Genomic DNA, 13,145 nt, shown 5'->3' on the forward strand with positions numbered 1-13,145 from the left:
CCAAAAAAGGAAAAAAAAAAAAAAAAAAAGGAGAAGAGGCCAGAGGAGCAAGGTCAATCCAGGGACAAGTAAGAAGCAGAACAATGTATTGTTAACTTTAACTGTCAACTTGATACAACCTCGAATCACTTCAAATCAGTCTTAGTGAGGAATTATCTATACCAGCTTGGTCAGTGGGCATGTCTAGGGGAGACTGCCTTTCTTGACTGTTAATTGATGTAGGAAGACCCAGCCTACTGTGGGCAACATCATTCCCTATACAGGGGCTCTTCAACAGCAGAAGAGAGGAGAAAGCTAGCTGGAAGCAAGTGGGCCTGCATGCACTTATTTCTCTCTGCTGTGGGTGTGACAGGAGCTGCTTCAAGCTCCTGTGCTGTGACTTCTCTGCTGTGGTGGATTGGAACCTGGGATTATAAGCCAAATAAACCTTTTCCTCCCTATGTTGCATTTTGTAAGAGTATCATCATGGCTACAGACATGAAAGTAAGGCACAAAATGTTAAACAACACTCACAACAAACAGGAATGGAAGAACTAAGAGACTTGCCTGATGCCAGAACACCCAGGAGAGGGGCAGCATCAGAAAATCCCTCAGGGGCCCAAGTGGCCTGAGAGTTGGCAGTTCATCTACATTTATGTAGTACTAGATGTTGTGGCTAGGCAAGGAGCAGGGGCAAGTGACCCAAACTCAGGTTTCCTTAGCAAGGGGTCATTTTTGAGAACAGCAACCCAATGATACATACCTCATGGCCTGAATTAGATGGAAATGAATGAGCAAGAACTTTAAAATATGGACATTCCACCGAACCACTGACCTCAAAACACTTTTCTATCTTTGCTTGGTGAAGCAGGTTGGCCATTCCAGGGAGCAGAACCGGAAAGACAAACATTTCCAGGTAATCTTTGGGAGAACCTGAAACAAGAACATTCCCACTGAAAACCCCGTAAGACCTAGGTTCATCTAAAAGAGGTATTTACTACTTAACAGAAAGAGGAAGGGAAGGAGGAAAGGAGGGAGAGAAGGAGATATTGATTTTGAATCCATGTGGGCTGGGTCTATAGTATCTCAGTTAGCAGAACGCTTGCCTAGCATGCAGAAAGCCTTGGCTTCGATCTCCAGCACCCAATAAACTGGGTGTGAAGGTGCAGGCCTGTGGTCATTGTGCTCAGATCAAATGTTCCAGACAAGACTTAGCTACATAGAAAGTTCAAGGCAAGACTAGCACACATGAGGCCCTGTTAGAAAAACCAAAGCAAGCAAACAATACCATCTATTAAATAGCTGATTCTTACTTGTTACCATCTGCTTCAGGTTGCTGAGCAGGGCTGGGTTACTAAGAAACTAAACACAAGCTTCTGTGGAGTCTGGCAAAGGATGTTTGGGGTCAAGTCCTCCAGTTGGTTACAGCACCAAGGCAGCCACAGCACAAAGGCCAGTGTCTGCAGGAGCAGCAGGGTGTGATCATGAGCGTGCAGCAGGAACTAAGGCCAGAGGGGAGCTGGGATAGGGAAGTACAACAGATGGCTTTACAGCGGGACCAGAACAGACGGCACAAAACAAACAGGGAGAAAGAGCGAAAGAGCGCAGGCTTGACAGGCTGAGGCTGGATCAGCAGGATGGACCTGGAGACCTGGCCACAGGGCGCTTTCTTCTGCTCTGTGTATCTGCGTACCCCTCCCTCTTCTAGCTTTGTACTTAGTGTAGAATCACAGGACTTGCTGGCATTCTCTCTGCCACATGTTAACCTTGCAAAGAAGCCAGCGATTCCACAACATTCCTCTTAGAAGTAAGGATTATGGGACGGGGAGATAGTTTAGCTTGGGACCTGAGTTAAACCCCAGAGCCAATGTGACCAAAGCCAGATGTGGTGGTGTGGGCTGGGGAAGGGGATTTCTGGGGCTCACTGGCCAGTCAGCTTAGCCCATATGGGGAGCTTCAGGCCTGTCTCAAAAGACAAAACAAAATGAAGTATCACACAGACCACTATGTGGTCTCCCCTGCCATGTCTGATCACCACCACCCTACCCTGTGGGTGTGAGTATTATACCCCAAAATACAGAAGATAAAGGCTCGCCCCCTTACTTACAGGTCTTGGGCTCAACTGTCTCTGTCTTCCTGGGAGGACAGGGCACAGGTGGCATCACCGGGAACTGTTGCATTGGGAGGTAGTGCTCCATGTTGAAGCCATGAGGAACCAGTTCCTCCAATGGTGTGACCTGCAGGCAGTGGGGGTAGGGCAGTGAGTTCTGAAACAGCTCCAATGACTGGGTTTTCTTTATTGTTTAATTTTAAAATTAAACTTATTTATTTGGGGTACAGGGTGCACAGACATGCCACACCACGGCACACATGTGGAGGTCGGAGGACAACATGTGGAAGCTGGTTCTCTCCTTCTGCCATTTGAGTCCCAGGAACTGAATTCAGATTATCGGGCTTGGCAGCAAGCACCACAGAGCCATCGCACTAGCCCTCCGTTTTCTATTATTACCATCATAATTATTATATTTACTCATTTAGTTTGGCTTTTTGGGGGGGTTTCTCTGTGTAGCCCTGGCTGTCCCGGGACTTGATTTGTAGACCAGGCTATCCTTGAACTCACAGATCAACTTGCTTCCACTTCCCAAGCTTTGGGGCTAAGGTACCTGCCACCATGCCTAACTTTCTTTTATAACCTCACAAGAGAATGAACTTCAGTGTCAGATGGACAGGTTGGGAGACATTCTGAATACGCGTGTTCATTTCCCTTCTCTCCAAGGATACTTTTAAATGAGGAAAGGGATTGGGGATTTAGCTCAGTGGTAGAGTACTTGCCTAGCAAGCACAAGGCCCTGGGTTTGTCCTAAGCTCTGGGGTGGGGGTGGGACCACAAAATTAAATGACAGCGAAGTTAGAAACCCTTAGTGAGGAGAGGGAGGGACAGGAGGACCATCTGTAGGTGAGACATTGGCCAACAAGCCAGAAACAACAAAATATAAACCAAAACAGGAGGCGGGGGAGTGGTTATAGCTCTTGTCCTGCGAGTGTGAAGAACAGAATTCAGGACCCATGTCAATGCCAGGTAGCTATGGCAACCCACCTGTAACTCCAGCCTTTGAAGGGAGAAATGGAGGATCACAGAGCCAGCGGGCTGGCATGGCTGCATCAGTGAGCTTTGGATTTGATTGAGAGCCCCTCCTCAATGAAAAAGGTACAAGGATGACAGGAGGATGATTCCTAACACCAACCTCAGGGCTCAGACAATGTGCACCCCACACATGTACCCATATACATAAACAGGGATGAAGCCCATTTGAATGATTAAGAGAGGAAGTGGGGAATGTCACTGAGGGAAACAGCCTTAGAGGAAACAGGGCCTTCTTCCCAGTAGACTTCCAAGGGGCTTGGCACTCAGAGTTGCTGGGCATCACAGGGATGAGAGGGAGAAAGGCAGTTCCACCCAGGGGACCGCGTGAAACATGGCTGCTGCCCACACTTTCCCATGGGCTGTTGTCCCCTCTTGATATTCAAGAAAATTCCTTCACACCAGCATCATCTGTTGGCTCCCCACCATCCCCAATGGCTCTTCCGTAAACAGATAAAACAAAGCCTGGGAAGGAGAATTCCCGTGGGATACCATACTAGCACCAGAAAACCCACTGCTGATTCAGAGTACTACTGTCTAACACCAAGATATGGACCCTGTTCCTGGCCACCCTGAAGAAGTCTTCCAGAGGTCACTACTCCCATGAGCACCTGGACAGTGTTTGTTTTTGTTTTATTCAGAGAAGAAATCTATCCAGAAAACAAAGCCATGTGCACAGCGGCACAAAGAAAGCATATCAGGTGTGATGGCTACTTTCAGATGTCAATCTAAAATTTAGAATGGACTGAGACAGACTGAGATAACTGACAGAGCTTTCTGGGTGTGTCTGTGAAAGTGATCCTTGTTATAGTATTTGACCCTGGGACTTGAACCCGTGGTCATGGATCTCTGCATTTGGACTGAGAGCTTCCCCATTTCTGAGGCCTTCAGCCTCAGAGTAAGCAACATTACCAGCTTTCTGGTTCTCCAGCTTCAGACAGGCTGCTGTGGGATTGTGCAGCAATAGTAATGTGTGTGAGATGATTCACTAATGAGATTCCTGTCTTCTATCTATCTGTCTGTCTATCTACCTACCTACCTACCTACCTACCTAATCATCTTCTGTTGGTTCTGATTCTCTGTACAGCCCTAAGGCACTTGGCTAAATAGAAAAATACTCTCAGCCTCCCATTTAAAATTGTACACAACCAAAGCTCTCTACACAGATCAAGAAAATCAGCAGCATGAAAACCAAAGATCAAAAATTCTAGCCATGGCTGGGCACGTTGGGACACACCTGTAATCCCACCCAGTACCTGGGAGGCAGAGTAAGGAGGATCACCACAAGACCTTGTCTCAAAAATCAAAACAAAAAAAATGCAAGCAAGATCTAGGCTTGATGGTGCACACCTAGCACTCACACTCTGGAAGCTGAGGCAGGAGAATCAAGAGTTTAAGATCATCTGAACTACATGTGGAGTTCCAAGCCAGCCTGGTCCTGTCTATAGAGTGAAACCCTGTCTAACAAATAAAAACTAAACCAATAAATACAAAAACTATCCCTAGAAAAGTAATTTAAGAAAGAGAACAGCAATTACTATCTGCAGAAAAAATTTGTTTAAGTATGGCATCCTCAAAGTAAGAACAGGATGTTAGCAAAAAGGAACAGTCACAGAACAAGAAAGATTTTTAAACATAAGAATCTGTCAAAGACCACTGTAATAAAGAAAATTACTCAGAATCTACAGAATTTAGTTTGAGTTCCATCCATTTGACCTTGCTCTAGTCTCTTTACCTCTCGAGTCTTTAAAAAAAAAAAATTAAGGCTGTCAAATATATGCAATTCCAAGGTATATTTCCAAAGGGACTTCCTTCCTGGCTGCTGGTCCTCTCTCAGCACACAGAAAGACCTGCCACAACTATCTCACAATTGTTACTACATAGATCTGCTGTGTGATCCATTGCGAACATTCTTTATAGTCTGAGCTGGACACAAAGATAACCTTTCCCATTTAATAGAAGCTATCACTATGGCTCAATGTGCATACAGGATATTTTTAAAGCTATTCCATTCTCAGAAGAACCATGTCGTAGGTTCTAGCTCCAGTGTCCCCCCCTCCGTCCCCCGGCAAGCCAGAATGTGCTCCTTGGAGCTACTGGTGCTACCCTCACTGGGTCCTGGACAATACTAACAGAGCTCACCGTAACAGCAGCTTCCTGTTTCACTTTATATCCTTCTGGAAAGGTGGGTATCTCAGCTTCATATTCTAAAGGGAGGGAAAAGATGTTCAATTTCACACTTGGCTGATGTTTGTGATATAATTTCCTCCTTGAAATAAAACAGCCTTAAACTTTATTTCAGCTGGTAGTTTACAGAAATGAAACAAAACTGCCCATTGCAGGCTATTTATTTATTTATTTGTTTGTTTGTTTGTTTGTTTATTCTCTCTGGCACCGTGCTGGGATGGAACCCAGGACTTTGTGGGGTAAGTGCTCTCCTGCTGAGCTACACTCCAACCCTAGCAGGTTGATTTTTTTTTTAAGCCACCTTATTCAAAACGAGTAAGTTGACTCGTTCCTTGCGTGAAAGTCAAGGCTTTATGTTAGAGTCTGAGATTCTTCCCTAGACCCTAAAACTTCAGATGTTGCCCAACCATTAGGGTAACTACAGGGATTAAGCAGAAGACAGCATTAAAGAAGATACCAATAGCACATGTGGTGGTTTGAAGGAGAATGGCCCTGTCTTAGGGTTTCTATTGCTCTGACAAGCACCATGACCAAGAAGGCAAGTTGTAGAGGAAAGGGTTTATCTGGTTTACACATTTATATCACTGTTCATCAATAAAGGAAGTCAGCATAGGAACTCAAACAGGGCAGGAATCTGGAGGCAAAAGCTGATACAGAGGTCATGGAGGGGTGCTGCTTACCAGCCTGTTCCCCACGGCTTGCTCGGACTTTCTTATAGACCCCAGGACCACCAGCCCAGGGATGGCACCACTCACAATGGTAGGCCCTCCCCCATCAATCACTAATTAAGAAAATGTCTTCCAGCCAGATCTTACGGAGGTATTTCTCAATTAAGAGGCCCTCCTTTCAGATAACTCGTTTGTGTGTCAAGTTGACATAGGAGCAGCCAGCACACCTCCATAGGCTCAGAGTTTTGAATGCTTGGTCACGGTCAATAAAACTGTTTTGGGAAGGATTAGGAGGTGTGGCCTTGTTGGAGAAGGTCTCATGGGGTGGACTTTGAGGTTTTAAAAGCTCACACCACACCCAGTCCCATTCTCTTTGACTTCAACTTGTGCATCAACTGTAAGCACTCAGCTGCTGCTCCAGTGCCTGCTTGCCTGCCTGCTGCCATGCTCCCCTCCCCACCATGAGTCATGAACTCACCCTCAAACACTATAAGCAAGCCCCCAATTCAATGCTTTCTTTTATAAATCGTCTTGGCCATGGTGTCGTCCCACAGAAATTTTAAAAAGTAACTAAGACAGCAGACACGGGCTGAAACAGACTTGGAGAACATTCCGTTCACATTCTAGGGGATAGTGACAACCACAGCTGAAGAGAGGACAGAGATGCTTCTGGGCTGCCGCAGTTGCTTTCCTGAAGGAATGAAGAAAAACAACAAGAACTAAACCTGTGGTAAAAAGCAATGTTTTCAAGGCAATTGCAAGCTCATGTTGCGGCCATGAGAAGAACTTCAGTCCAGGCAAGGTGGTACTGATGGAATGACTGCATTCACCAATTTTCTATCGCTGTGACAAAACACCATCATCAAAGCAAATTATGGAAGGAGAGCTTTATTTGGCTTACATGTTCAGGGGGATAAGAGTCTGCCAGAGCAGGAGGCTCAGCAACAAGCGGCAGGCATGGGAGCTGGTGCAGCTGAGGTCCCACATCTTGAACCTTAAGAACTGAGTGGAGGAAACATACTGTGAATAGTACAAGGCTTTGTCCATACTTCCTTCAACAAGGTCACATCTCTTAAGCATCAACTGGGGACCAAATGTTCAAATGTCCAAGACTACAGGGGTCATTCTCAAAAAATTAGAGTAAGGCAACACAAATAGTATCTCACAATTCCCTGGAGTCAGAAGTCTGTACTTATTATGCAGGAGTCGAGGCATCAGTTGCTGCCGTTGAAATTCTCTCTTTAGTTCCCCAGCTGTTCGCAGACCTGAGTTTCTTATGGGTGTCGATCTGAAGTCCCTGCTAGCCTAACTGTTGGCTGTCAGCTCCTCGAGATGGCCCTAGGGTCCTGCCACAGGCAGTCCACACAAGGAAGCTGCTACTTCAGTGCTGAAGGAGATCTGAGGCTCCAGCTTGAAACTGACTTCTGACAAGAACCAACCGGATAGGTCAGACCCACCTGCAATCACCTCCTTATACTAAAGTCCACTGACGATGACCTTCACATCTGGAGTCTTCATAGAAACACCTGGACCACGTTAAACAACAGAGATACGGCCTAAGGTGTGAGGATCTTGGGATTGTTTTAGCAACCAAACAGGTAGCTCCATCACTTCCCTTTCTTCCCTCCGTCTTAAGAACCACTGAGCGCTCTCTTGCACTCTTGTTCTTCCTCTCTTGCTCTCTCTCCTTTCTCTGTTGGGCTCCCATACCCCCATCATGGCTCTCGTTCTCCTCTCTCTCTCCATCTCCACCCAATAAACCTCTTTCATCAGAAAATAACAACACTGAGATAGTGTAAAATATGTTTATTTAGGTTTAGCATACACATTTATACCTTTGTCAAGATACAAAATGTATACGTGAGGAAACTATAATTACATATGTATAATAAAGTCTTTATAATGCACACTGTTTTCCTTTTATTTGGATATATATGTGCACACACACATATAAAATCTTGTGTATTACATATGTGTGAGTATGAGTACTCGGACGGCGGTGCATGCACAGAGATCAAAGGACAACCTTGGATGTCAGTCCTCACCTTCCGCCTTGTTTGAGACAGGCTTTGTCATCTTCCTGCTGCATCCATCAGACTCACTGGCGGTGAGTGTCCAGGGCTCTCCCTGTCTCTGCCTCCTTCTCTCAGCAGGAGTGTGAGGTTACAGATGTTATTGTGTCCAGCATCATGCTGGTACAGAGATGTGAGCTTGGGCCCTCGTGCCAGTGCTGACCTGCTTTCTTTGCCTGCTGACAGGTCTCCAGCCTCATATCTGAATTTTGTAAGTTTATGATTATCTTGGGTTTTCTATTTGCTTCTTTGTGTCTGTGTGCATGTATGGGTGTGCCAAGCATGCACGTGTGGAGGTCAAAGGACAACTTATGGAAGTTGGTTCTCTCTGCCGCCTGGGTCCCAGGCATTGAACTTGGTAGCAAGTATCTTACCCCTAAGCCCTCTCACAGTCCCCACATTAAACTCCTAGGCTAGCATAAAGTGATGGGCTCCGCCATGACATCTTTGTGTATGTATGTGTCACCACACCTTGTCCTCCTTCATGTCCCTCCCCCCAGGGCTATCTCTTCTAACAGTCAGTAAGTTTTTTTCTTCTTGTTTTTTTTTATGTAACAGACCCTAAATAATAACTGCTGAAAGAATGAGGGATAGATAAAACACAGGAAGCTCCTTTGAACTCATTAATCCACACCTACTGGCGGTGTTGTAACCTGCTTAACCTGCTTCAGCTCTGCAGTCCCTCTTCGAGACCTGCTTCAGTTCTTAGCATAACTGTAGGCCCTCTGTTAACATCCTCCGTTAACACCTGCTTTCATCTTTGGCCTAGCAGAAGCCATTTAGTTTTTTAATCTTCACTTTGATCATAAGGTGAAATTAAGTTCAGGTTCTCCGGCTCTGCCTGCCCGAGAACTTGAGTAGCCTTTTACTTACAATTCAATACTTGCTGAATATTCTGCTTGAATTAATGATATCTGGTCTACTTAAACAAAATGACAACACCCTGCTGTGTTCCTCTGTGGAACTCTGTTGGATGAGGTTGAAGTCTGACATCTCTAGAAGCCATTTGTTTTCACTTGGTCTATGATAGTGGACTCCCTTTACTGAGTGGGGTTCCCTCCCCCCATGATCTGGGTGGCCCCAGATTTTGTAAGGAGCATCACTTAGCCCTCAGGACAGACTACAGAATGATCCTTTCCTGATAAGAAAACCGGTCCAACAAGCATCTGGGAATTCTTAGAAATGCTCCACTTTGCTAAGGAGATCTTCAATTGTTTTTGGAGATTCTCTCACCCATATGATAATTAAGTACTGTGTTCTCCTTTGTGTGACAGGACCATGCTACTGCATGGAAAATGAGGCATTGTACCACTACATGCAAATTCCTGACCCCTGACTCCATCATATCAAACACATTCACCCTTGAAATCCCTCTCACTGCCCAAGGTTTAGAAATCCCTGATTTCAAATAAATGTGCTGGCTGTGTGCTGCATGCTGCCACCAGTTTCCCACCACGAGATTCGTCTTTTATCCTGGGGAAGGGGGCTCCTCTCCTCCTTGGAGAGTCGCTGCTGGACACCTGAACTTGGCTGCTATCAGGCAGCTGCCTGCCTACCGTCCCAAGCTTCTGGACTGCCTGAGGCCAGCCACATATTGCTTGAGCAGCCAGCCATTGGCATGCATCCGTGGTCTGCTTCTCACCAGACCTGCCCTCCAGCCTACTAGGCCTGGGCCTTGCCAGGCCTGTGTCTCAGTTGCACACTGACCAGGCATGGGCTTTGGCCCGAACCCATTTTGTGCCAGAAGCCATCCCAAGTGTTAAACATTGAGCCCTCCAATAGTGGTACAAATGACTGATATGCCATTGTTTATTTAGCAAGTATGTGGGCATTTGGCTTGTTTCCAATATTTCCTTATTAAAATTCTTGCAACAAGTACACACACACACACACACACACACACACACACACACACACATGCGCACTGGAGGTATTTTTGTAGGATTGATCCTTAAATGAGAATTTGTCGTGTCAGAGAAAAACACTGAAAACTTCCCATGTATTAAGTTCCCAATGGGGGCTGGCTCAGTGGGTGTTTCACTCATCCCACAGGAGTGAGGATTAGAGTATGGATTCCCAGAACCCATGTAAACGTGGGTGGTCGTGACAGCCTGCTTCTAGTTCCAGCCCACAGGATGTAAAGAGCAGGAATCTGTAGAGGGAGCTGGCTAGTGAGATTAGCCAAAACAGGGAGCCCCCGGTTCACAGGGGAGCTTGAGGAAGAGGAAGCTGCCTGCCATCGACTTTGGCCAATAAAGGCATGCGCATACATGTGCATCACACCGCCCCAGTCCTTACACACCAGTGTGCACTCACATACATTCAGGCACACACACACACACACACACACACACACACACACACACACACACGAACACCATACACACATAAAAATACTTACAATAATATATACATCTAATAGTGAGATGGTCTCTCTATTGGTATAATCAATCTTAACCATACTTAAAATATTGTACTTTTATTTGCACTTTATTTCTTTCCATTATTTTTTTCAATAAAACCTTTCATCTTAGTTTGTAACAAACTCCTTTATTTGACAACAAAAGATAAACAGCTCAGATAATTATGTCCAAGTATGGAAAAATACGGTAGCTTCAGGACACCGGTGTATTGGCTACCTAAAGTTTCTGTAATGTTTAAGAAATCTGGCATCGCCAGGCACGGTGGTGCACACCTGTATTTCCAGCACTTGGGGAGGCAGAGGCAGGCGAGTCTCTTTGAGTCTGACGCTAGCCTAGTCCACAAAGCAAGTCCAGGACAGCTACACAGAACCAAAAATAAAGGGAGGGAGGGAACAAGAGAGAGAGAGAGAGAGAGATCTGACATCATGGGAAATGCCATGAGCTCTCCTGGGGAAGAAAATTTGTCAACTTTGAATGGGAATCCTGTAAGCTCCAATAATGACTAGACTGGCAAGAGATGCCCATTGTTGCAATTAGACATCAGTGTGATGGAAGAAACTGAGTGCTTTCTCGATGCATTTAAGGTCCACTCTACTATGTCCGCTATTGTTAAAGGGACCAAGAACCCTTTCACTGGGTATGTCATAGGCCACAGGAGAAACATTATCACTGTTCTGCTAAGTGGGCATTGTATATATTTCCTCTGTTATCTTTAAACCCATACATTAGTGCAGCTCTCAGCCCTCATCCCCCGTCCCTCCCAGTAGATGGCAGTTACTGCCGAGACCCGCTATTAGCCAATCTTCAGATAATAAGAAACAGTGACATCTGGGTCCTCAGTGGGACATCCGTATCATGGCCACTCCACCGGCTCAGGGCTCACTGTGGACTATGAGAGCCAGAGGTAGTGGAGACCTACCGTTAAATAGTATTTTCTGCCCGTGTCAGGGTCATTGCACACATGAACCCACAGTGGCCTTGTCTGCACGCACAAGACCCACAGAAGATTAAGCCAGCCAAAATCTGAGCAAGGGTGGGGGAAGGGCTAACAAATTTCCACCAGTAACTGAGCAGCTAGCTACCAGTAACTGATGCCTTCTGGGCAGGAAGAATAAGGTTTTTAGTTTTTGGGGTTTTTTTGGTTTTTTTCGGATGTGGTCCTTGGTAGTGCCCCCATGTTGCAGGTAGATGGCCCTAAACCCATGCACATATTACTGGAGACACTAAGTGGACTCAGTGGATTTGCATGCCCTTAGGAGGGGAATGTGATCAGAAAGGATACAAGTGATCCGGGAGGCTGTGGAGGGTGTGATCAAAATGTATCTATAGAATCAGCATTATAAACAGATATTCTGTAGAGAGTTAAGAATGTGAAGTTACCTCACTGAGCTATCAGGTTTCTTACCTCAGTGTATGCCTCCAGTGCCTTGGTTGACACAAATATTAGAATAATTTAAAATGATTAATGTAAGTGCAGAGGAAGCCCAGATTGAGTGAATGTGTGCTGTTGACATAACCATAGCTGGGCCGAGAACCCCAGAGACACAGACCCATGGAGCAAAGGGCAAAGCCTTCTCCCGAGGGTTGAAGACTGGGAAGGAAATGGCAAAGCCTTCCCTTCTGGTCTGTGTGTGGATGTTGATAACGTGGGTGAACTTATCCAGAAATACTGTTCTTCCACTAGATGCTGCAGCCGGAAGAGCATTCCCCTGGTACTCTTGCTGAGACCAGCTAAACAGCTTCATCTGGCTGTTCACCAGAAACCTTGTCTCTCCTCCCTGCTCAACTTTATAGGGAAACATGCTGAGCTTCTGGGATGCTGAGGTTTCTGTAGCAGAGAGCCCAGACTGTCCTAGCTCTGTCTTTTCTCCATTTCCTCACTATCCCAAGTGGAGGCCACGCATGAACATGGCAGGAATGGGTGCTCATTTTATATCGCATTCAGGGTTGGTGAATGAATTTAGGGGTCACAGAAATGAGGCAGTTAAGACAAATTGTACATCTGGATTGGGTGTCTGCGTAAGAGAGGGTGACACTCCCTTAGATGGGAAGTAAGCCACTGGTGCTCATCAGTCCTGAGAGTCATTTGTGATCCGATCCCAAAGACAGCTTCCAGCACCAGTAGATGTATGTGCCTGAGGCGGGAGAACTCCTCCCTGGTTGGGAGGGATGCTACTCTGCTCTGGGTTGGAAAGGCAGTGGGCATGGAAGGGGTGTGAAAGGGGCAGTGTGTTCCTTTCAGAAGCCTCACTGCTAGGAGAATGACAAAAGCTGAAGGATGCACTCAGAATAGGGCTTTCTCCTGTGATCACAGATCAGGGTGTGTGAAGAGATAAGCTAGCAGAGTTGTGAAAGATGGCGAAGTGGAGAGGAGGAAGTGGTAGATGGAGAACCTGGGAATAACAAGATAGTGGCACCAAAGCACAGGGAGAGCACTGAGTGGTGAGCCATGCCCTCCTGTGTTTATGTATCTAGTGTGTGTTGATGCTTTTTGTTTTGAGATGGGGTCTGACTACAGCCCTGGGACTCACTCTGTAGACCAGGATGGCCTCAGACTCACAGAGATCACCTGCCTCTACTTTCCAAGTGCTGAGGTTAAAGGTGTGCCCTAGATGTGTGTTGGCATAAGAAGGTTGGATTTCACAGGGCACAGTGGTGCACGCCTTTAATCCCA

The 13,145-nt window shown here is 46.1% G+C and overlaps 1 protein-coding gene across 1 annotated transcript in view; it reads right to left on the minus strand.

Annotated features, from left to right (window-relative positions):
• Window positions 1-13,145, minus strand: part of Iqck (IQ motif containing K) — a 105,741-nt gene that overhangs the window by 89,111 nt on the left and 3,485 nt on the right. The window contains exons 2-4 of the mRNA XM_055627377.1: window positions 5,264-5,328; window positions 2,087-2,216; window positions 815-912 (exon numbers count right to left, since the gene is read on the minus strand). Of these exons, the coding sequence (XP_055483352.1) occupies window positions 815-912; window positions 2,087-2,216; window positions 5,264-5,328 (293 nt within the window). The remainder of the gene's footprint in view (window positions 1-814; window positions 913-2,086; window positions 2,217-5,263; window positions 5,329-13,145) is intronic.

Source organism: Psammomys obesus, unplaced genomic scaffold, assembly GCF_907164565.1.
Source record: "Psammomys obesus unplaced genomic scaffold, mPsaObe1.curated_primary_1811, whole genome shotgun sequence".
Classification (NCBI taxonomy): Eukaryota; Metazoa; Chordata; class Mammalia; order Rodentia; family Muridae; genus Psammomys; species Psammomys obesus.